The 24730-nt window shown below is 54.2% G+C and overlaps 1 protein-coding gene across 1 annotated transcript in view; it reads left to right on the plus strand.

Annotated features, from left to right (window-relative positions):
* Positions 1-24730, plus strand: part of OBSCN (obscurin, cytoskeletal calmodulin and titin-interacting RhoGEF) — a 119480-nt gene that overhangs the window by 71373 nt on the left and 23377 nt on the right. Inside the window, exons 51-74 of the mRNA XM_084760935.1 lie at positions 3109-3372; positions 3834-4097; positions 4457-4720; positions 5080-5343; positions 5709-5972; positions 6290-6553; positions 7637-7903; positions 8510-8776; positions 8882-9154; positions 9375-9650; positions 10097-10293; positions 10471-10546; positions 13518-13790; positions 14759-15025; positions 15632-15904; positions 16741-17016; positions 17590-17877; positions 17997-18416; positions 19361-19734; positions 20880-21756; positions 22418-22696; positions 23581-23659; positions 23935-24053; positions 24261-24458. Of these exons, the coding sequence (XP_084617061.1) occupies positions 3109-3372; positions 3834-4097; positions 4457-4720; positions 5080-5343; positions 5709-5972; positions 6290-6553; positions 7637-7903; positions 8510-8776; positions 8882-9154; positions 9375-9650; positions 10097-10293; positions 10471-10546; positions 13518-13790; positions 14759-15025; positions 15632-15904; positions 16741-17016; positions 17590-17877; positions 17997-18416; positions 19361-19734; positions 20880-21756; positions 22418-22696; positions 23581-23659; positions 23935-24053; positions 24261-24458 (6663 nt within the window). The remainder of the gene's footprint in view (positions 1-3108; positions 3373-3833; positions 4098-4456; positions 4721-5079; positions 5344-5708; positions 5973-6289; positions 6554-7636; positions 7904-8509; positions 8777-8881; positions 9155-9374; positions 9651-10096; positions 10294-10470; positions 10547-13517; positions 13791-14758; positions 15026-15631; positions 15905-16740; positions 17017-17589; positions 17878-17996; positions 18417-19360; positions 19735-20879; positions 21757-22417; positions 22697-23580; positions 23660-23934; positions 24054-24260; positions 24459-24730) is intronic.

The raw sequence follows: 24730 nt of genomic DNA on the forward strand, positions 1-24730 counted from the left end.
GGTGGCACAGTTTTGTTCATGTATTAGTTAACGTTGTGTTGCTGTGATAAAATGCCCTGACCAGGGCACCATAAGGAGTTGATTTGGACTTAAGGTTCCAGAGGGTTAAAAGTCTATTACGGGAGGGAGCCATGGTAGCAAGCAGCAGGCGTGACAGGAGGACCAGGGAGTTGGGAGCTGGCATCTTGGATTGTATGTACGAAGTAGAAAGAGTGAACTAGAAATCTGATAAGTCTTTAAACTCTTAAAGTGACATACTTCAGCAAGGCCTCGCCTTTTAAACCTACTCAGACATCGCTAGGAACCAGGTATTCAAATGTCTGAGACTGCAGGAGACATGTCATTCAAACCCCCAGCCTATAACATCCCACCTTCTGGCCTCCTCACGTCTGTGTTATTTCACATGTCAAATGCATTCTTCCAGTACACACAGCCCAACATCCAAGTGCCTCTCCTTCTCCTTCTCCTTCTCCTTCTTCTTCTAAGAGTCATTCATTTATTATGTATACAGTGCTCTGCTTGCTTGTACCCCTGCAGGCCAGAAGAGGGCATCAGATCACGTTATAGATGGTTGTGAGCCACCATGTGGTTGCTGGGAATTGAACTCAGAGCCTCTGGAAGAGTAGGCAGTGCTCTTAACCGCTGAGCCATCTCTCCAGCTCTGAAAGGCCTCTTCTAAGCATGAGACTTTAGATTTCATTCTCTCGGAGCCATACTTACCTCTTACCTATGAGGCTACAGAAGTAGGCCGAACCATGCTTCTAAACAACGATTCTCAATCTGGGGGTTGAACGACCCCTTCACAAAAGGGTGCATATCAGATATTCACATTGAAATTAATAACAGTAGCAAAACTACAGTTATGAAGTAGCGATGAAGATAGTTTTATTGATGAGGGGCCACCACAACGTGAGGAACTGTGTTAAAGGGTCGCAGCATTAGGAAGGTTGAGAGCGACTACTCTAAAACAGTGGTGAGACAGGCACATGATAGATGTTTTTAACCAAAGAAGGAGGGCATTGGGATGAAAAGATGGGCTATGAGTCTCATCAATCTGAAACAGCAGGGCAATCTTGCTGGATTTCAAGGCAGAAGAATTCTCTCTGGATCAACCTCTCGGCTGGCCCTCATAGCCCTGAGTGGAGATGACCTAGGGTCAAGGAGGAGAGCGCCTCCCCCGCCCCCCGGGGGCCTATGGTCTTGGGGGGCCCTAGTGGCAGTGGCCTCCAGGTTAATCTCTAAGCCTCTCTCCTAATCACCTTCTCTTTTAAACTTGTTGGCTCTTTTGAAACGGGGCCTTGCTTTGCAGCCCTGGCTAGCCTGAAACTCTTTGTGTAGAGCAGTCTGGCCTGGAACTTGTGGGACATCTCCTGCCTCAGCATCGGAAGTGCTGAGATGACAGGCACGAGCCACCGCACCCAGCCATGGTCATCAGCTTGAAAGGTCATGCAATGCGGGAGCTGGATGGCTCTTTCATCTGGCTCATCTTGTAGGTCTCAGAAGTCTGACAACCTCCTTCTTCTCTCTGGTCTCTGTCCCTTCTAGTCTAAGTGGTATTTCAACTGGTGTGACATTCTCAAAGTCCTTAATTTGTGACACTGACGTCACAAAAGGGGCCTCCATAAGCCTTTCTTCTCTAGCTGTGGCTTCTGCTGAGAGGATACAATTAACTACATCCTGCTGGGTCTCTCTCTCTCCCTTCCCCCCCCCCCCACACCTCTCTCCAGGATGAGTAGGCTGTAACTTCTTTAAATCTTCAGGGTTTTTTCCATTTTACCTAGTACCTTTTCAATTTATCTCTGTATTCTCTCACATTTACTATAAGCAGAAAGAAGACACCAGACTTGCCTATAAACCCCTTCAGCTAAACGTTCAATTTCACTGTTTCCAAATTCTGCATTCCACGAGGCCCTGGAACATAATTTGGCCGAGCTGACTGACGCTCTCACGAGGGCCACTCCCTTCTTTCTGGTTTCGTTTCCCATTTCTGTCTGAGGCCTGACCTGGCGCGGCATTAATTAACACCTGTAGTCCCACTAGCAGACTCTTCCCAATAATCTTAAATCTCTCGAATACATACATCAAAAGTCAGCCAGCCTCTGGTTACCAGACAGCTCCTGATTCTTAGGTGTTTGTTACAAGAGCGTTCTCAAGTTTGTGTTCTTTGGGTCACCATCTCTAAGACCAATAGACTCTTAAAACAGAAATGAATTTCCTCTCTGTCCTGAAGGCTGGAGGCCTGTGACCAGACCGTCAGCAGGATTGGCTCTGCCCAGGGACCCCTTGCTGGCTCCTGGGCAACTGTATGCCCCCAAGTCTTCTTGTCTTCTTGTCACCTGCTTGTCTTCAGGTGTCCTGTCAGGCCACTCTTCCTATTGGATTAAGCACTCATCTGCATGACCTCATTTAGCATTATCAAGGCCAGTCTCCAAATACAGTTATTTTCTGAAGTTGATTAGAACTTTAATATACATTTGAAGGTGGGCACTGCCAGTTTCAAGAGCAACCGGGGTGAACACCAATCAGTCAGTGGGAAGGACAGATCCAAGGCTCAAAGGCATGCCGAGGAGACCCCTAGCCGCAGTCTATCAGGGACCAGGAGACATGAGCCGGGGAAGTGGCACCAATGGGTGGAGTGTGACTCTAGCAGAGTCGGGATGAGGGAGTGATGTGGAGGAAATAGGGCCTTATCTGAGCAGTAAGGGAGGGTCCAAGCGTGGACAGTTGGGGTGGAGGTCCTGTCTGAATGGGCCTCCTGTCTTTGAGGCTGGAAGGCATCACAAGTAGAAGATGCCTGCCATGGAGGTCAGTCGAGAAATGTCTTCGTATGCATGGCTTGGTCTCAGATGCATGGCATGTCTCAAAGTGATGAGCCAGCATAGAAAGAACAAGATGCCATTGAGAAGATGAGTCCAGAATGGTACCTGTCTTCCACTCAACCTGCATCCCAGTAGGCACAGCACAGGAACCTCAGTTCACACAGTTTGGTTTGCTTCATCCCAATGATCTTCAGCCCGGCTGCTTCTGCTTCCTTCCTGGATACTCAGATAACGACGGTCAAAAACCTTCCTAGAGTTTGATGGCTTCTGTCCATCTGGTCCTTCCTAGCCCTGCCCACACGCTTCATCGAAGAGCTGAAGTCCAAGGAGGCCAAGGAAGGGGGCACGGCCACTCTGCGATGTCAGCTCAGCAAAGAGGCCTCTGTGGAGTGGAAGAAGGGAACAGAGACCCTTGGAGACAGAGACAGATACAGGCTGCAGCAGAAAGGGGCCATGTGTGAGCTTCAGATCCATGACCTGACCATGCTAGATACTGGAGAATACTCGTGCGTGTGTGGGGTGGAAAAGACCACAGCTGTGCTGACCATCATGGGTAAAGACCACAGCTGGCCACGTAGATCTGTGTGATGGTTGTGTGAACGTCATCTGTCCATCCCTGCATGGGATCCAGTCCTGCTTCCTGGGTTGTGTTACCCAGATGACAGCATTCCCTCTGCCTTGTGCTGCTGTGGGCTTTATGTTGTTGGATCCTGTGGCTCTTGTCTTAACTGTCATATCCTGAACTCCAGTATTCTATAGGAAATGTGAGGCTCTTCGTATGGTTCTGGCCATCCTTGACTCTGCAGGGCCGGCTCGTATGAGGTATAAAGCCTAAGGAGGCCGCTGATCAGGCAGGGTGGAGCTGTGCACAGTCTAGCCTCAGGAATACCACATCACGTTCTCAGCATATACGTGCCCTTTGGTTGAGTTCTGTGTCTCTTGTCTGAGCCATGTCCTGTCTTCCACTTGCTCTGACACAATGATTGTGCCTGTGTGTCTCTCTGACATCCCTAGCGCTGCCCCCCAAGTTCACAGAGAGTCTGAAGAATCAAGAAGCCACAGAAGGGACTGTGGTGACTCTGAGGTGCCAGCTGACCAAAGAAGCCCCAGTGGAGTGGAGGAAGGGAGCAAAGATCCTCCGAGAAGGAGACAGATATGGTCTGAGACAGACTCAGGCCGCGTGTGAGCTGCAGATCCGTGACGTGGCCGTGGAAGATGCTGGAGAGTACTTGTGCCTGTGTGGGCAGGAGAGGACCTCAGCCACACTGAGTGTCAAGGGTAAAGATCATGTGTGGCCACCTTAGCCCGAGGCTTGGTGTCTCTATGTTATCTCCATGCTATGGCTGCCTGTTCTCCATGCGTAGCACATCTGTAGTGACCCTGTGGCCATCCATCCAGTAACTAGGGTCATCTGGAATCTCTATCATTGGTTCCTATGGTCCAGGAGATGTTTTCATGTTCATGTCCACCCCACCACCCTCTGTATACCTCCTTGATTTTTGGTTCCTCTCATCTGTTTGCTGGTTCACTCTTCCTGTCAACTCCTTCGTCAGAATGTAGTCTCTGTGTGTATTCCATGTTCTGTGAAATATGTCCTTCAGAGTCCCACGTTCTCAGTGGCTGCTTGGCCCTTTCAGCCCTGCCCCCCAGATTCATAGAAGACCTGAGAAGCCAAGAAGCCACAGAAGGCACCACGGTCACTCTGAGGTGCCAGATGAGCAAGGCTGGCCCAGTGGAGTGGAGGAAGGGTTCTGAGAGCCTGAGAGATGGGGACAGATACATCCTGAGGCGGGATGGGGCCGTGTGTGAGCTGCAGATCCGTGGCCTGGCTGTGGAAGATGCCGGGGAGTACTCATGCATGTGTGGACAGGAGAAGACCTCAGCAATGCTGACTGTCAAGGGTAAAGATCATGTGTGGCCACCTGAACCTGTCCGAGGCGTGGTGTCTCCATGTTGTCTCCTCCACGCGTCTGTCTCCACATGTGGTTTTCTATAGTGACCCTGTGGTCATCTGGTCTGCAGCCACAAGTCATCTGGGTGACTCCATCACTGCTTCCTCGTGCCCAGGAGATGTTCTTGTGTTCACGCCCACACCACCGCCCTCTCTGTCTCCCACGAGTTCACCTCCTTCACCATCTGCACCTTCCTCCACATGTTTATATTGTGTTGCTTTGATAGTGTGTCACTCTTTGTGAGTTGTGTGTCTTGTGTGCAGTGTTCGCCAGTGTCATGTTCTCAGTGCCTACTCGGTCCTCCTCAGCCCTGCCCCCCAGATTCATAGAAGACCTGAAAAGCCAAGAAGCCACAGAAGGCACCACGGTCACTCTAAGGTGCCAGATGAGCAAGGCTACCCCAGTGGAGTGGAGGAAGGGTTCTGAGAGCCTGAGAGATGGGGACAGATACGTCCTGAGGCGGGATGGGGCCGTGTGTGAGCTGCAGATCCGTGGCCTGGCCGTGGAAGATGCCGGGGAGTACTCATGCGTGTGTGGGCAGGAGAGGACCTCGGCCACACTGACTGTCAAGGGTAAAGATCACGTGTGGCCACCTGAACCCGAGGCTTGGTGTCTCCGTGTTATCTCCATGCTATGTCTGTTCTCCATATGTGCAAAAGTGCTTGTAGTGACCCTGTGGTCATCTGCTCTGTAAATGGAGTCATCGTCTGGGTATCTCTGCCTTCCCTTTCCTGTGTCTAGGGAATATTCTCACGTTCATGTCCACCCTACCACCCTCTCCACACCCCGCCGTGTTCTTGCATCCTTTCCGTCTGTTCTCTGGTTCGCTCTTCCTGTCAAATCCTTCATCAGAATGCACGTCTTCATGTGTATTCCATATTCTGTGAAATATGTCCTTCAGAGTCCCACGTTCTCAGTGGCTGCTTGGCCCTTTCAGCCCTGCCCCCCAGATTCATAGAAGACCTGAAAAGCCAAGAAGCCACAGAAGGCACCACGGTCACTCTGAGGTGCCAGATGAGCAAGGCTGGCCCAGTGGAGTGGAGGAAGGGTTCTGAGAGCCTGAGAGATGGGGACAGATACGTCCTGAGGCGGGATGGGGCCGTGTGTGAGCTGCAGATCTGTGGCCTGGCTGTGGAAGATGCCGGGGAGTACTCATGCGTGTGTGGGCAGGAGAAGACCTCGGCCACGCTGACTGTCAAGGGTAAAGATCACGTGTGGCCACCTGAACCTGGAGGCTTGGTGTCGCCATCTTGTCTCATTGCTATGTCTGACTCACATGTGGCACAGCTACTGTGGTGACCCAGTGGCCATCTGTCCAGTAACTGGAGTCATCCTGCTTACTGAAGACGTACTGTCATGTTCCCATCCACCCCACCCCTTTCTGTTCCTCCTAGAGTTTTTCTTCCTATAGTTTCCTTGGCCTGTTTTCTATGGTGTTTTTAGTTCTCTGTGGGTTACATGTTCTGTGTAAAAAGTTCTCCAGTGTCATGTTCTCAGTGACCTGTTGGTCATTCCCAGCCCTGCCAACCAGATTCATAGAAGACTTGAGAAGCCAAGAGGCCACAGAAGGCTCAGCAGTCACAATGCGGTGTGAGCTAAGCAAGAAGGCCCCTGTGGTGTGGAGGAAGGGATCTGCCATCCTCAGAGATGGGGACAGATACAGCCTGAGGCAGGATGGGGCTGTGTGTCAGCTGGAGATCCGTGACCTGACTGCGGAAGATGCTGGGGAATACTCGTGCACGTGTGGGCAGGAGAGGACCTCAGCCACGCTGAGCACCATGGGTAAATGCTTCTTGTAGCCACATGATTTTGGACTTCTGTTCTTGTTCTCTCTCCGCTCTGTCCCAGTCTACTTCTCCTTTCTTTAATGCTATATTTGTCCTGTGTGATCCTAATTACTGCACTTTCCGGGATCTTTTTGTTTTGTTTTGTTTTGTTTTTTTGAGACAGGGTTTCTCTGTGTAGCCTTGGCTGTCCTGGACTCGCTTTGTAGACCAGGCTGGCCTCGAACTCACATTGATCTGCCTGCCTCTGCCTCCTGAGTGCTGGGATTAAAGGCATGCGCCACCATGCCTGGCTACTTTCCGGGGTCTTGATGCCTGTACCACACCCTTTATGCTCTCACACTGCCAGTCACCATGGTGGGGCAGAGGCCCACCCCTTCTCCATGTTCCTGGATATTCTACCATTTGTCATCCATGGTCCAGTTTCTGTATGTCATGCTTAGCCAAATATTCTCTTTTGTTGGGCTAAGTTGGATATCCAGAGAGGACAGGTGGGCCCCTTAGTGATCTTATACCCTGCAGTATGGGGACATGTTCCTGGCGTGGCTCTGTGAAGGCCAATGGCTCTTCTGGAATATGCAGGACAGAACCCTGCCTGACCTCGAGAGGTCTGGCTATTTCCCGGGGTCTGTGGGACACACTGTGTCCTAGTGTCAGAGGGACAAGACCATTCAAGCAGCCCGGGAAGAACATGGCTATGCTCCAGGGTGTGATGTGAGGCTGTGATCTTGGAGAACAAGGCCATTTCCTGGGTTCTGGTCTGAAGGGACATGACTAGATTTGATTCTGTTCTGGGTGGTCTGATGTGAGTGCCTCCCTGGGTCCTTTGGATGTAGGCCTGCAGGGGACTAGATTGTCTAAGTGGGAGGTAAGCACCCAAGGTTGTATCTTGAGTTCTTTCCGACCCCTTCACCAGCTCCCTTCCTTACTCTGACGCCCACCTGACCTGTGTCCCTGTCCTGCATCCACCCGAGGGCTGCCTCGGCACCGTAGAGCAGCTTGGCCCCAGTCCATCTGGCTGCCTTAGGATGCTCAGAGGCAAGTCTTGAACTGAGTCCGCGAGCCTCTCATCTTTTCGTAGCCCCACAGGTGGTGTTCCAGAAGCCACTGAAGAACCTGCAAGTGGAAGAAGGTTCCACGGCCAGCCTGCAGTGTGAGCTGTCAGTCCTCCATGCTGCCGTGGTCTGGAGCAAGGGCGGCCTGGAGCTGCAGGCCGATGCACGCCGAGAGTCATGGCAGCAGGGGCGGGTGGCAGAGCTCCTGCTTAGGGATGTGCGCCGTGAGGATGCGGGCGAGTACAGCTGCACCTGTGGCTCTCAGACCACGAGCGCCACCCTCATGGTGACAGGTGGGTGACCGAGGCTGGTTGTGGCTGTAGGGGTACAGTTTTCATGCTGACTCTCACGGTTGCACAGCTTCTTGAAGTCCCAGCCAGGAGAACCCAAGTTGGTGGCCCTGAGGTCTACCTCCCTCACCACTAGCTGGACCCCTGAGCTTCTCTTGAGGACATCCCTCATGCTGTCATTGTTCAGGGACCCACTATCATATTCTCCCTTTTATGGTAGCTTCCCCACTGTCCTGTCAGGTGATCTAAGCCTTCTTGTGTCTTCTGTCACTCTCCATATCTGTCCCAAGCTCTTTCTGTCATATTTATATTATGTTCTGTTCTATTCTATTCTATTCTATTATATTATAGTCTCACTATGGGGGTCCCCATGACCTTAGTTGCTTTCGATCCCTTTAGCCCCTCAGGGATAACCTTCAGGTGCCCTCCCTTCCCTGGTAGCTTCACAGGCAGGTATGGAACCCCTCTCACCGCCATGTGCAGCTCCCCAGTTTCCTCCCTGCAGCAGTGTCCTTTGGGTCCTGCCCAGAGACCTACTGTGGGTGGTTTCCTGACCGTAACACCCTTAGCAACTCAGGACCTGCTCTTATCTGACCCTCAACCTTGCAGCTGCTCCTGTGCGGTTCCTCAGGGAGCTGCAGGCCCAGGAAGTAGATGAGGGGACCACCGCACACCTGCGCTGTGAGCTGAGCCGGGCGGCTGTGAGCGTGGAGTGGCGCAAGGGCTCCCTGCAGCTTTTTCCCTGTGCCAAGTATCAGATGGTGGAAGAGGGCACAGCTGCAGAGCTGCTGGTTCATGGGGTGGAGCAAGAGGATGCAGGCGAATACACCTGCGACGCAGGCCACACGCAGAGCGTTGCCCGGCTCTCAGTCCGAGGTATGAGCCCCACCCCCTCCTACGCCTTGAAGAGCAGGGGAACTTGCTCAGCCAGAGTCAGGGAGATGGAACCAATGGCTCTAAGTAGTCTTTGATGGCCCTCAGCTCCCAAGCCCAAGTTCAAGACTGGCCTGCAGAGCACAGAGCAGGAAGCAGGTGGCATGGCCCGGCTGTGCTGTCAACTGAGCGAGGCGGAGCCAGGGGCTCCAGTGCAGTGGCTCAAGGAGGGCGTGGAGCTGCGTGTCAGCCCCAAGTATGAGATGCGGTGCCAAGGGGCCACGTGTGAGCTGCTGATCCACGGGCTGGAAGCCAAGGACACCGGCGAATATGCCTGTGTGGTGGGTGGCCAGAAGACGTTGGCTTCTCTCAGAGTGAAAGGTGAGTAGCGGGAGTCCAGGAGGATGGTTTGAGGCCTTCCTGCCACACCCATCCCTCGGGCTCTCTTGGGTGTAGCTTACACTGAGGACAAGGCCTTCACCTCACAGTTCTTTCTCCCTCACCCCTACACTATATCCAGCTCTGATAGGACAGACCTCAGTCCCCAAAGGCTGCCCTGCTTCCTTTAAGCCAGCCTCTCTCCTCTGTTCCCTTCCCCCAGAGCCTGAGGTGACCATTGTGCGGGGACTGGTGGACACGGTGGCGCAGGCCGATGAGGATGTGGAGTTCACTTGTGAGGTGTCGCAGGCAGGAGCGGAAGGCGTGCAGTGGCGTCTCCAAGGTCTGCCACTGCAGAGCAATGAAGTGACGGAGGTGGCTGTTCTTGGAGACGGTTGCACCCACGTGCTCCAACTGAAGGGTGTGACACCAGAGGATGCTGGCACTGTCTCCTTCCATGTGGGCAGCCATTCGTCTTCTGCTCAGCTCACAGTTCGAGGTGGGCCCGGCCTCCCCCCCTCCCAGCCCAGGAGAATATTCAGCCTTGGGCCATTTAGGAGATTGTAGACCTATAGGCACTCTTTGTGGGTTGAGGCTCTGGCAGTGAGGAGGGCCTATGTGCTGGTAATTCCAGATCTGGATCTGCCTGGTAGACAGGTACAGTGGGTTTCCCAGAAGCTCCTATGGTCCTGGTGCTTAGAACCTACCTACTACCCCTCAGAGATTCTGCAGGCTGTACCACTCCAAGCCCTGGGTCGTCTCTAGATTCTCTGTGGGCCGGAGCCCAGGGTGTGTCCTCTATTTAGATCTAGAGAGGGGGTACTCCCGTAGCTTTGTTATCTGCTATTGGGGTGAGGTATCATGGGGCTTCTGGGATCTGGGAGCTCTACCATTCAAGGGAGCACTCCAAACGCAAATGCTGATGGCCGTGCTTCCCGTGTCTAGTCCCCGAGGTAACCGTTCTGGAGGCCCTGAAGGATGTGCAGCTCAGTGAGGGCCAGGATGCCCACTTCCAGTGCCGCCTGTCCAGGGCCTCGGGCCAGGAGGCCCGCTGGACTTTGGGAGGGGTTCCCTTGCAGTGCAATGAGATGAATGACATCACCGTCGAACAGGGCACGCTCTACCGGCTCACTCTGCACAAGGTGGGATTCTGCTTCTGCCTGTACCTAGAAGGTTCTGAGTCCATCAGGGAAGATCCTCCTCTAGGGCATTGGGCTGGGGAGGTGACAAGCCCCTATCCCTGGAGGCTGGCAAGATGGATTGGCCCCTTTGGGTTAGGGTAGGGTACAAGGCCAAGCATTTTCCTCCTGCCTCCTCAGGTGACCCTTGAGGATGCTGGAACCATCACTCTCCAAGTGGGCTCATGCTCCTCAGAGGCCAAGCTGAAGGTCACAGGTGGGCATCCCTGTCCTACATCCAGCCTCTGCCAGTGGATGTCTTTGTCTCCTAGCACTGAAGCTGCTCCACTGTGTGTGTGTGTGTGTGTGTGTGTGTGTGTGTGTGTGTGTGTGTGTGTGTGTGAAACCCCAGACCTCTAGCAGTGATCTTTGCACTGGGGATGGCAATTTCCCAGTATGTGGTATCTCAGGCCAGAATTGCCACCGCCTTTTGGAAGAGCTGAAGAGTCTTTCTAACATGGACTTGGGCCTTGAGTGGAGACAGGGGCCAACTCTGCAGTTTAGGTCCTTGTACATGCGTATATGTCCCTGATGTACATTTACTTACTTAAAAGACTTAGAGATATGGGTAAAACCACACACCTATGACACATGTTTGGATTTGGCATGGGATGCAGATCAGTGCCCAGCATGTAGGCAGGACTGTAGGAACCTTCAATTTAGACTATACCTTGTCCCCAGAATAAGTCCATCCTATAGAGCTTGGCTCTGAGCAGCCTTCCCTTGCTGCCCTAGCCCTGTTCTCAGTGTGATCCCATCGGCCCCTCCATCATCTCTCCACTTACTGATTTATCCTCTACCCATCTCCCGTGCATGCATGCATCCATTTACAGCCACCATTTGTCACCTACCTAAGCCCATTCTTAACCAGTCTTCCATTCATCTATCATCCATCTTTCATATCACTCTACCCATTTATCTAGCTGCTCATGATTTGCCCACCCATTCACCTGTCATCCACCCATCCACCCATCCACCATCTACACATCCATTAATCTACTTATCCAACCTCACTCGTCCATCCACCTGCCCACCCTCCATCCATTCATCTACTCATCTTTTCAAGCACCCATTTGCCATCCAACCATCTATTCAGCATTGGGTGAAACCTCTGATCTCCAGCCTGTCACGTCTAGGCTCTCAGGATGGGTCACATGTAGTTTTGCCATTATAGAATCCTCAGTCTGCTGAGGGGAGTTAGATGTGGAGAAAAGAGCATGTTCCGAATTTCATGTTCCTCTGGAACTTTAGAGATGGCCAGACATGGTCAATTCCATGGCCCGTGGGGCTGAGGAAGGCTGCCAAGTGCCAATGCCTTTACGTTGGTTGACGAGGAATTTCAGGGTTGCCTTGAGGAGGGACAGGGCAGAAAGGGTCTGGGGAACAACACAGAACTGCAGGTTGGGATTCAGCTCTGCTAGAATCTTCTGAGAGAGCTGGGTCATGCACATCTTTGTGTGGCGTTAGGCGGAGCGAGCGTGCAGGCAGCTTTGTTATGGGCAGGCTTGGAAACTGGCGCTAGAGGAGGAATGTCAATGCGGAATGGTGTGCAAAAGACTTCTAAAGGAACATTCTGAGTGTGATCTTGGGGCCCCCGCCCTGTCTTGCTGGATAGTGATATCTTTACAAATGGTTGCTGACTGACTCTTCTTAGCCTCATCCTGTGGTATAGAAGCAAAAACGCAACAGAAACACCTGGACTTTGCCAATTGTCCCCAAGAAGGCATCTGGCAAGTGTTCAGAGAGAAAGATGAGGTGGTGGTGGCATCCTCCTTGCCTGGCTTAAGGTAGCAAGTGTTGGAAGAGAGTGTCTGGCTATGAAATCATTAATGCCCTGGAGTGCTTGGGCCATTCATCTGCCCAAATATCTATTCAAGAGGCAGATGGATACAGGGGAGCTGGGTGGAGGGCATCCTGAGCTTGGAGCCCGCTGTGTGGCTGGGGAGCAGTGTAGCCAGCAGTTAAGGCCCTAGAGTCCTAAGGCTAGCAGAATCTTGGAGGACATTTAGACAGAATACCCCTCCCTGTCTGCTTCTACACCCTCAGGAATGGAGATCCCCTTCCTGGGACTGAGCCCCATGCTCTTGGAGCAACAGGTCCTGGGGTGCCTCCTTCCTGCCCATACCAGGTTAGAGGAGGCACTGATTGTCAGAAAGAGCCCCAGAGGTGGAGTTTATCCTTTGCTCCTTCTGAAAAAGATACTAGATAGGTTTCGTTGGCCTCCTGTGGATGAAGCCGGTGGTGCCCTGAAGGTGTGCAAGATGCCCCTTAGCTCCCATGCTTTTCACGGGCTTTTCTGTGCTTTTCTCTTGGATTAGGGTATGCTAACTGGCTGGACTGGATTTCTGGACCTCTGTTCTGGTCTGGGTAGTACCTCATCCCAGAAGATTCCAGGTGGCCCACATCAGTCAGTCTCAAGATTGTTCTAGTAGATCCACCTGAGAGCTCAGTGTCAGGGAACAGCATTCTCACTGTGTCCTCCCTCTACGTCCTGTACAACACAGGATGCCTGACTAGAGCAGCGGGTTCCCCCCACACCAAGCAGTTCTCCAACATACGCCAACTGGATATGCTTTAACCTGATTCATTTCTGACAGCATCCAAAGTTAGTACAGACCCATTGATGGCAGACTCAGTCCTGGGAGACCCCTCCACCAGCAAAGTCAGTGGCAAACCTAGTCTTGCTAACTAAGTAGGTGTGAGAGTGAGGCTCGCACTGTCTACCTGGGTTTGACCAGCTTGCTAGGACAGCTGAGAGTCATGGAGCAGTGACTGTCGTCACTGGTTTGTCACACAGGACACCCTTCCTTTCTTTTATTCATCACTCTCCAGCCCCTTGAGACCCAAAAATCTTGAAGTCCATCAGATTTGTTTACCTCAAGATTTGTTGCTCTCACTGAGGCTGGTGGGTAGGGCTGGGCGTTCGAACCTTCTTGTCACTTGGTCTTCCTGGTGACCAGCCCCTCCCTGAGGCTGGCACCTCATTAGCATAGCCTCTGGTGGGATCAGTAGGCATTTGCTATGCATAAGAACATTTGTGACATTCAGAAAGTTCTGTGTTAGAAACTGGGACAGAGAGCAATCTGGCTGTTGGATCACACTCCCACACCAGTGCCCCTGAGGGTGGTCCTCACCCGATAGACCCCAGGGAGCCCCAGCCCAGACTTCCTTCTCGCCCTCTTGCACAGAGGCAGCATTGTGCCTGGTACATGGCTTGCAGAACGTGGACGTCTTCGCGGGGGAGGTAGCCACGTTCTCCTGTGAGGTATCTCGTGCGGGCGGGCCGGAGGCCCGCTGGTGGCTGGATGGCACCCTGCTTCAGAACAGCCCCGAGAGTGCCATCACTGTGCGAGAGGGGACTGTTCACTCCCTCACGCTCTCGGGCCTGGGGGTGGCCGACTCAGGCACCATCACCTTCCGCACAGGGCCCTTGGTCTCCACAGCCAAGTTATTGGTCAAAGGTATTGGCCAGTGGGGACCACCCCACGCTGGTGCTTTCTGCCTTTGCTGCCCCTGCATGCTTCCTGCAGAGTCCTGGGGAATTGAGGAGTGTCATGTACTGACTCCAAGGGCCACGGACTAGGTAGGCATCGCTCCATGCTGATCGTGTACCCAGGACAGCCCTGTGTCAGAGGGTGGGCTCCCACTCATGTCCTGAGTGGGAACTTTAGTCTCTGTGAACTTCCGCATTGGAAACCGGCCTGCACATGTGCTGTGTGGGACTTGCACGAACTGACACTTGTCTACCATCCTACTGGCTAGACATCCCAGCCGGAAAGGCTGGGCTCCTGATGGGGAAACCACTGCTTCTGGTTCCGGTTTGCCCCTGTGCACACCTGCTTCTCGCCCTGTGGGTTCCCTTCTTGGGACGAGTTAGCTGGACGGGGAGGGCAGCAGGCTTCTGGGGACTCCAAACATCTCATTTCTAATCCTCCGTCCAGTGCCTTTGCCTAAGGTCTCCTGTCAGCTCTCATAGACCCAGATGCAGGATGAACAGCTATTGGTTGAGTAGTATTTCAATGGGGCGTGGGGGCGGGGGATGGGACCCAAGGGTATCAGCAAGCATCCCTCCACTCTTGGAGGGAGGCAAGATGGGCCACAGCTTCAGACTGCCAGGATCTATGATCCAGGTGTGTTTAAGATGGGACCTGTGTGTTCACTTTGGGCAAGAGGGGCACAGCCTGGACAGGCGGCCTGACATTGTCATCTACCGTGGCCGGGATAAGGCATGTCTGGTACATAGGACTCTTGGGCAGCCATGATGGGTCTCCCTTCCTGGCCACATGCCAGGCCCCTGTTGCTAAGCCGTTGCCCACCAAAGCGCCACGCTTGCAGCTGCTGAAGCCACTAACACGGACAGCAGAAAGGTGGGTGGGCCTTGGTGGCACTGTCCCAGGGGCTGATACATGTCTGGCATGTTGGCCGACAGATCCCACAGTGGAGGTGGTGAGTGCCATGCAGGACCTGGTGGTGGAGGAGGGTGGCTCAGCTGAGCTCCTCTGCCAGTACTCGAGGCCCGTGCAGGCCGTGTGGAAGATGAACGAGCGGGAGGTGTGCGCAGATGGGCACCGTGTCATCATAGAGCAGGACTGGACCGTAGCCAGGCTGATCCTCAGGCCAGCCCTGCCTTGTGACAGCGGCATCTATTCTTGTGAGGCCGCAGGCACTCGAGTTGTGGCATTGCTCCAAGTGCAAGGTGAGGCCACCTGGCAGGCCGGCCTGGTATAATCATGGTAGAAAGGCAGGCGAGCGATGGCCGCCAGCCTTGCAACACAGGCGACCTATACACTGGGGATATCTATATGGGTGATGGCACAGACATATATCTAGGTTAGGTACAGTGTTGTGAGCTTGTGGCTTTCATGAGAAAGTGGCCAATATAGCTGGCAAGAGGGGAGACAGGACGGGTATGGATTTGGGAGGCCTCCAGTGGATACAAATTTAGGAAAGTATCCTCGGTGTGAGGGGACAGGTCCAGAAATGCTGGTTTGGGGACTGGGGGAAAGGGTGTGGCCCACAACTTGAGGCTGGAGGCACCGTTGTGGGGAAGGACACAGCGGGCTAGAGTCTGGGCTTGGGAGGTTCGGATCTGTGAGCACCTATGAGGTTTCTCATCTGTGAGGCACAGGATGCCGCTCAGCTATCTGGAGCCCAGTGCTAATGTGGAGAGGGTGATGGGTTGAGCAGGTGAGTGCCACCCTCCATGGTGGCCGCTGGGGTCCATAGTTTTAGGGGTTCTGTAAGAGACAGAAGTGAAGGATTACTGGAGATGCAATACTGCTGAACCCTGCTCCCTCTGCAGCCAAGAACACAGTGGTGCGTGGCCTGGAGAATGTGGATGCACTGGAAGGCGGTGAAGCTCTGTTTGAGTGCCTGCTGTCCCAGCCTGAGGTGGCTGCCCACTCCTGGCTGCTAGACGATGAGCCTGTGCACACCTCAGAAAACGTGGAGGTGGTCTACTTTGAGAACGGACTGCGGCACCTGCTGCTGCTCAAAAACCTGAAGCCACAGGACAGCTGCCGAGTGACCTTCCTGGCAGGGGATGTGGTCACATCTGCATTCCTCACCGTGAGAGGTGCCAAGCCCAGGGAGGGTGTGGCTGGGTCGCTGGGATGAGATTCTCCCATAGGAGGCTGAACTGCGAGCAGAGGTGGTAGTGAAGGGGGTCACACGAGAAGGTGTCCTCCGACAACCCTCTATCAAAGGCTGTGCAGGAAGGGAAGAGTGTTGGGTTTGAGTTCCTCCCACCTCCCAAACTGTGCGGCTAGCTCAGTGGAACTCAGGAGGATGGATGGATGGATGGGGAGGTGGTGGTGGTGGGTTGCGGGGGGGGGGGGAGCTGAGCTGAGAGCCACGTGTGGGAGAGTCATTTTCAGAGTGAGATTCTACTAATAGCTGGCAACTGCCACTCTTCAGGGGTGGGGACATCAGTGGGAAGGGTGGTGTCTCTACCCTTCCAACAAAGGCTCTACCTGGCTGGGAGAGTTGGTGGGTGTCTCCAGACTCTTCCCCTTAGGTGGCTGGACCTCCTTGGTCTGTAGGGATTTAGAGACATTGGGCTGGGGAATGGGAAAGGAAATGGGGGGGGGGCAAAGGGAAGTCTCCAAGACATCTTCCCGATGGAACCTTCCGGACATCTTGGAGGACTTTCCCGTTAGAGGCCCTGGTAGCTCCCAGAGCAGTGCGAGCGGGGACGTGTGTGCGCGCACAGACTGCAAGTGAGGGTTGTTGGCCTTACTTCCCAACATGAGACTTTCCTAGTCTAGGAGAATCAGGTTAATTGTCAGTGTGAGACAGCTCCAACTCGAATTAGATTGGGGGATGAGGGTGTTGTAAGGGCCAGGGGCCTTACATTCCTCTTCCGGAGCCTCACCCCACTTTGTAAATATTCTTCCATTCTGCTCCCCACAGGTTGGCGCTTGGAAGTCCTAGAGCCCCCACGAGATGTCTCTGTGAAAGCTGGTACGCAGGCCTGCTTCTCTTGCGCACTAAGCGAGGCCGTGCCTGTGGGTGAGGCTACTTGGTACATCAACGGAGCTGCCATCCAACCTGATGATGCTGACTGGACAGTCACCGCAGACGGCAGCCACCATGCCCTGACGCTGAACAACACCCAGCCCCAACACACAGGAGAGGTCACATTTGCAGCGCGTGATGCCGTGGCCTCTGCACGGCTCTCTGTGTTGGGTGAGTGGTTGGCAGAGATCCCTTCCCTACAGTTTGGGTCTGGGGCACACCCAAACCCCACCTCCCCGCCTCCCACCTCCACCCAACTTTGACTCAGATGGTGACTGTCCAGAGCTAGATTCTGTGCAGTTCCATTAGATGCTATGAGCCTGAGGATAGTGTCTCTAGGAGCTCCCGCTGCAGGCCTATAAGGATAACTGGCTAGAGATACCCATACTCATCCCTGAGTGCTCCCTGAGGCCAGAGTTCCTTGAGACTTTCTGTGTTCTCTTCCTCTTTGTCTAGTGCAGATCTAAGCTCAGCTCTTGGGGGAAGGGCCAAGAGGAATGAGCCGCTCCACTCCCAGTGGCTGCCCTTGGTGATGGGTACCAAAATGCACAAACGCCAGCCTACGGAGGCTTCAGCAGCATGCCTTGCTCCCCCAAACAGTCTGTTGCCACTGGGTTGAGGGTCCTATAGGACTCACAAGGAAATCCACCCCAAAGTGTATGGCATGTCTAGTAGTGGACCCCAAAAACTGCTGGAAGCACATCAGGTCCTAGTGGGTGTGCTAATCTGCCATCTTCCGTGCAGCCCTCCCTGACCCTCCTGAAGATGCTGAGGTGGTGGGCCGTAGTGGCCATTCTGTGACCCTATCCTGGGTGGCTCCCATGAGCGATGGCGGCGGTGGACTATGTGGTTATCGTGTGGAGATGAAGGAGGCATCCACAGGACAGTGGCAGTTGTGCCATGAGTTGGTACCCGGGCCAGAGTGTGTGGTGGATGGCCTGGTCCCTGGGGAGACCTACCGCTTCCGAGTGGCAGCTGTGGGTCCAGCAGGTACAGGGGAGCCTGTACATCTGCCTCAGATGGTGACGATAGGTGAGTTACTGCTCTCAGTCCAAGAGAGTGCCCCTCTGTGCAAGTTGGAGGAGGGGGCCCTATAGGGTGGGACAGTGACGCTGGCTGATGTGGCCTATCCTCTGTGGACACTTCTTCAGCAGAGCCAACGGAACGTAAAGTGGCCCAGCCCCCAGCCCCAGCCTCGGCCCCAGCCTCAGTTCCGGTCCCAACCCCAACCCCAATCCCAGGCCCAGCCCCAACCCCATCTCCGGCCCCGGCCCCAGCCCCAGCCCCAGCCCCAGCCCCAGCCCCAGCCTCAGCCCCAGCCTCAGCCCCAGAGACACGGCAGGCAGTGGTTGGCGAGGATGTGTGCCTGGAGTTGGAAGTGGCAGCTGATGCTGGCGAGGTTGTCTGGCACAAGGGAACAGAGCGCATCGAGCCCAGTGGGCGCTTTGAGGTCATCTCTCGGGGTCAGCGGCAGATGCTGGTGATCAAAGGCTTTAGGATGGAAGACCAAGGGGAGTACCGTTGTGGTCCCACCCGGGGCCCGCCCTCCTCGGTGGCTACCACTTTTAAAGGTGCGTCTGGGCTCTGGAGTTGGGTGCTCTGGGAGTGGGGAACGGTTGGCTTGGCCTTTCTTCTTCATGTGCTCTGGAGACACGGCTGAGAGTCCATGTGATGTGCAGAGAAACGAGACAGGTCTCATGTGACTGAACTGTGCTGTAGGCCAGCCTCCTGCCCCCAAGTAGGCTTGGTGGCAGATTTCTAAGTCCTGGGACCCCTGCCCGAAAGAGTTCTGAAGCCTCTTCGGCAGTACCTCTAACGTGCCCTCCTCAGTGTATGCTGCCATCCAAGGCATTCACACACACTGCACACTGTCCGCACTGTGACCCACATCTATTCTGAGCATCACCCCAAGAAACCCCCTCTGCACTCTTAGCATGCTCCCACTTTGACCCCTTCCGCCTTGCTCTTAGTCCTCTCCTGCTCCCCTGTGCCTGAGGTCCTACCCACACCAAGAGTTTCTTGCCCCCCAATGCCTGTGCTCACCCAGTTGTGCTGAGTCCATCCCTTAGCTCAGCTCTCCTGCCCAGAGCCCCTCTGTGTTCTGTGCCCCTCCTCCACCTGCTGCACTCTGGGCCACATGCTGCCCTGAGGCCCCCCTCCTCCTGCCTTCTGAGCCTGCCCCAGTGTAAGCATATCCTCCCTCTGTAGTGTCCCTGTGAACCTGGGTTCCTGTATCAGCAGTGCTGACCAGGTGGAAATACATTTTTTTTTTTCTGAGCTGTTTTCTGTCCTGGTAGAATTAGTGTGGTCCCCTTGCACGAGGCAGACTGAAAGGGAGCAAAGATGAGTGTTGGGGATCTGAGGCTTGGGGCATCTCAGAACAGATAAAGGTGCCTGGTACAAGCAGAGATCCAGAGGACCACAGCCAGGTTGTACGCCATCTGGCAGCCAAGGCTGGCTTGGGGCTGCAGCTCTGTCAGACCTCACCCACTGATTGCTCTGTTGCCCTCCTCAGTGGTCATGACCTCAGGCTCTGAGGATGAGGTCCCCACGCAGCCCAGCCTGCCTCCTGAGGCAGCCCAGGAGGGTGACCTGCATCTGCTCTGGGAGGCCCTTGCCCGGAAGCGCCGCATGAGTCGGGAGCCCACGCTGGACTCCATCAGTGAGCTGCCTGAGGAAGACAGCCGTGTGCAGCATCTCCGGCAGGAAGCGGAAGAGACAGCTCCTGACCTCTCTGAGGGCTACTCGACAGCTGACGAGCTAGCACGCACAGGGGAGGCTGACCTCTCACACACCAGCTCTGACGATGAGTCCCGGGCTGGCACCCCTTCCCTAATTAGCTACCTCAAGAAGGCCGGGGGTCCTGGGATCTCACCTCTGGCCAGCAAGGTGAGCCTCCTAGTTGGCCAGCAAGGAGAGTGCAGGGAGTTCTATCTCCACCACCCATTTCTGTGCCTACCTTTAATCCTATAACTTATCCATCCATCCATCCATCCATCCATCTATCTCAATACCCACATTGCTTAATCTTCCAACTGCACACATCCATCATTTCATCTATGAATGTTATTCCTCCACCTATTCTTGCGTCTGTCCATCTGTCCATCTACTTACTATCTGCTCTCTATCATTCCATTTGTATATGAATCTATCCACTCATCTAAACATTCTATTCCTCTGTCCATCCTCTGGCCCGTGCCCATCATCTGCAGTCCATCCACCCGTCTGTCCATCACTCCTGCATCCATTGAGCTGTTGGGTCACTTATCCAGTAACCTGTCTCCATCCATCTGTCCACTAGTCTACTGTCTGTACCTCATGTATTTATTTCTCAGCTTACCCATTTATCATCCCGCCTGTTTACCCAGTCATCCATCCATCCATCCATCTGGCCAGTCATCCATCCATCCATCCATCCATCCATCATCCATCCATCCATCCATCCATCATCCATCCATCCATCCATCCATCATCCATCCATCCATCCATCATCCATCCATCCATCCATCCATCCATCATCTACACCTCCAACATTTACTTGTTCCTCCCTTCACTCATACCTTTATTCATGATCCCCTATTCACTATTCATTTACTAGTTATTATATTTTCTCACCTGTTCACTTATTTCTCTGCTGACTCGGGTACTCACCCATCTACCCAACTACCCCTCCATCCGTCCATCATCATCCATCCTCCCCAACCCGTTCAACCATACAACCGCCTGCCTGCCTATTTGCTCTTGCATTTTGCTTTTTCCAGATGCCCACCCACTCACCTACTAAACAGTTACAACATTTTCCTGAAGAGATAGATGAGCCTGGCTTTTCTGATGCTCCCCACAATGCTGTGGGTCCCTATCTGGGACCTCTAGGAAGAGCACTTGCTTTGGGGAGATGTAGTAGCAAGGCTCTAGCAAGCACTTGGGCAGCCACTAAGCTGGAGACAGGTGGCATGCTGGAGTGGTGCTGGGCCTGGAGTGTTCATGGTCCTCATTTTTCTGTCTTGCTCTGACCTCACATTCCGTGTCCACAGCATGGGGCCCAGGTGGCCACATCCGTGATGCCACAAAAGCAGCAAGAGGGAGCAGTGCCTGTGTGCCCACCACCGGGAGACTTGAGCGCGGCAGACTTGAATGATCCATCCCTCGACAAGGCAGCTGTGAAGATCCAGGCTGCCTTTAAAGGCTACAAAGTGCGGAAGGAGATGAAACAGCAGGAAGGGCCTGTGTTCTCGAGAACATTTGGGGACACGGAAGCCCAGGTTGGGGATGTGCTGCGGCTGGAGTGTGTGGTGTCCACCAAGGCTGATATGCGGGCTTGCTGGCTGAAAGATGGCATAGAGTTAACAGACGGGCGGCACTACCACATAGACCAGCTCAAGGATGGTACCTGCTCACTGCTGGTCACTGGCCTGGGCCCCAGTGACACTGGCCGTTACACCTGTCAGGTGAGCAGCAAGTTTGGCCGTGTGAGCCACAGTGCCTGTGTGGTGGTCAGTGGGACAGAGAGTGAGGCTGAGAGCTCCTCCGGGGGCGAGCTGGACGATGCCTTCCGCCGGGCAGCGCGACGCCTGCACCGCCTCTTCCGCACCAAGAGCCCAGCAGAGCTTTCAGAGGAGGAACTCTTCCTCAGCGCGGATGAAGGCCCAGCGGAGCCAGAGGAGCCTGCAGACTGGCAAACATACCGAGAGGACGAAAACTTTGTGTGCATCCGTTTTGAGTCACTTACAGAGGCCCGCCGGGCAGTCACCTGCTTCCGTGACATGTTTGCCACCATGGGCATCGGGGTGGAGATCAGCCTGGGGGAGCAGGGACCCCGGGGAGTGGAGATGCGCATTGGCAAGGTGGCCCCCACTGCTACCCCTGCGGTGCCGCTGGTGAAGGCACCTGGACTGCAGACTTCAGACGCTGGTGAGTGAGTCCGTGGGCTGCAGGCGCCTGGATTGGGGGTGTGTGGCCTGAGGTAGGGTAGAGAAGAAGATGAAGGCTGACTGACGCAGAACCAGAAGGGAGCATTGGCCGCTTGTCCCCAGCCTATGGGAGTTGGCAAAACCCTGGCTTTTGAGGTCAAATGGTTGGATTTAAACTTCAGTTCTCTCTTTCACTAACTGTTAATGTGGAGATCCATTCCTTTTGGTAGTTTCCACGTCAGATACTGAAAGTAAGACAACTTCAGTGCACACGTGTGCCTCTCCCGGGCCCTGAGGAGGTGATAATGAATGACCCTCAGTGCTGTGTCTTAAGACTTCTCTCCAAATTGAGGCACCCGGCGTTTAAGGCAGCATTAAACTTCCAGCCTGCACATCCTTCTCTTCCCAACTTTTCCACTTCTCCACTTCTTTGCCTCATGGTAGTTGAGAACCAAGAGAGAATTCTTAGAGAATGAGGAAGGGAAAGACACTCAGGGTGTCCAGCTGTGGAGTCAGGGAAATCCCTTATAGGAAAGGCTGCTCTTTCACAGCACCCCTCTCCCACCCCCCCACCCCCCGGTGGCTACCTGCATGTACCTGGTATCTGGGTATGAAGGGCACCCCAGAGCTGACTCTCTGCATCCTCTACCTGCCTGTGCCAGCCCCAGTGTTCCTGACCGAGCTGCAGAACCAAGAAGTGCAGGACGGATACCCCATGAGCTTCGACTGTGTGGTAACAGGCCAGCCTGTGCCCAGTGTACGCTGGTTCAAGGATGGCAAGTTGCTGGAGGAGGATGACCACTACATGATCAACGAGGACCAGCAGGGTGGTCACCAGCTCATCATCACAGCTGTGGTGCCGGCTGACATGGGTGTCTACCGGTGCCTGGCAGAGAACAGCATGGGCGTCTCTTCCACCAAGGCTGAGCTTCGTGTGGAACGTGAGTGCTGGTCAGAGCTGGGTGTCTCTAGGGTGGTCTGGGTGTGGTCTGATCACCTACCAAAGACCTTACCTCCTAATTATTTTTTTCAACATTTTGTGTGTGTGTGTGTGTGTGTGTGTGTGTGTGTGTGTGTGTGTGAGAGAGAGAGAGAGAGAGAGAGAGAGAGAGAGAGAGAGAGAGAGAGAGACAGAGAGAGAGACAGAGAGAGAGAGACAGAGAGAGAGACAGAGAGAGAGAGAGAGAGACAGAGAGGGAGGGAGGGAGAGAGAGGGAGAGACAGAGACAGAGACAGAGAGACAGAGAGTTTGTGCCATGGCACTTGTATGGTGTTGTTCAGAGGACAGCATGTAAGAGTCAGTTTTCCCCTTCAACCAGTTGGGTCCCAGGGATTGAACTCAGGTCTCTAGGCTTGGTGGCAAGCACCTTTACCTGCTGAGCCCAAGATTAACATTTTAACGTGTGTATTTGTGGACTTTGAGCACTCCATGTGTAACAGCATACCAGTAGAGACATCTAGTCCCTCTTACTATGTCCTGGCCAGAAAGTCCCCAGCTGTTGGGTTTGAGGTGGGTATCTCTTTAACCCTTCATGGGACTGTAAGATGGAGCCAGAAGGTTCTGCCCATGCTATTGTGATTCAGGAAGATTGCAAATTGTGCCGCAGCCATAGTTCATTGGGCCAAAGATATTTGCAGTTAGTTATAGGCTGGAAGTGTGGGCCCAGTCATGGGCTAGGGCAGGGCAGGTACATGAAGCTGCTGCCTTTCTCCATGCTGGGTGCAGGTAGCACCTCCTCAAGGCCACACGGTTAGAGCCTTATAAGGTGGTGCTGGTGCACATGTGTTTTAGACCCTGTCCAAGAGTCACCCTTCTTTCCCCCAGTGACCAGCACAGACTATGACACTGCTGCAGACGCGACTGAGACCTCATCGTACTTCAGCGCCCAGGGATACCTGTCCAGGTGGGGTCTCTCAGAGATGGGAAAGCCCAGTGACTGACTCTCCCAGGGCCTCTGAAGAGGCAACCCTGCTGTCTGGGGGAGGGGCTAGGACGTTTGGATTGACAAGCCAAATCTTGGAGACTTCCACCAGGTCCTGGTGGCTCTGTCTCCTCTGTCCCTGAGTTCAGGAAAGGCCAGCAACCCTCCATGTTTGACGCCATACCGGTGGCCCTCCTGCCTTGAACCTTCTTACTTGTTGCTTTATGGGCATCCCCTTTGTTTGTCCTTCCTGTTAGCCGGGAGCAAGAGGGAACCGAGTCAGATGAGGGGCAGCTTCCCCAGGTGGTGGAGGAGCTGAAAGACCTCCAAGTGGCCCCTGGCACACGCCTGGCCAAGTTCCAGCTCAAGGTGAAAGGTGAGGAGCTGGTGAGGAAGTGGCACCCTCACACTGAGCGGAGGCCAAGCCCTACCAGCCATAGTTGGGAGGGGGGGCCTCAGTCAGCAGTGTTTGGGTGGGCATGTGTGTGCCTGACCCTTTGGTCTCTGAGGTGCCTTTGTTTTGGGTCTGCTGTCATCACTGGGAGATGGCCTAGGGGCTGACCACTTGCCTTTGTGTCCCCAGGATATCCAGCCCCCAAACTGTACTGGTTCAAAGATGGCCAGCCTCTGACGACATCTGCCCACATCCGCATGACTGACAAAAAGACCCTGCACACCCTGGAGATTGTCTCAGTCACCCGGGAGGACAGTGGCCAGTATGCAGCCTACATCAGCAACGCTGTGGGTGCTGCCTATTCATCGGCCCGGCTGCTGGTGCGAGGTGGGTGCCCTGAAGGACTAAGCAGAGCGCTGAGCTGCAAAGCCCCATCTGACCAGGGACCAGGGCTCTGCAGTCATTGCTCCAGTGAGCAAGAGACTCAAGTGGCCAGAAGTCAGCCCCGCAGGGAACGGGTGACCATGGCGGCCTTGAGGCTTCTGCTTCCTGAACATGGAAATTGAATTCCAAACTTGAAGCAAACCTGCCTTGCTATGAGGGACCCAGTGCTTCCTGTAGCCTCTTCTGCCATGCAGCTCCTAAGCCACTGGCTTGTG

The sequence above is a fragment of the Acomys minous genome, assembly GCF_964271855.1.
Source record: "Acomys minous genome assembly, chromosome: 16".
NCBI classification, from domain to species: domain Eukaryota; kingdom Metazoa; phylum Chordata; class Mammalia; order Rodentia; family Muridae; genus Acomys; species Acomys minous.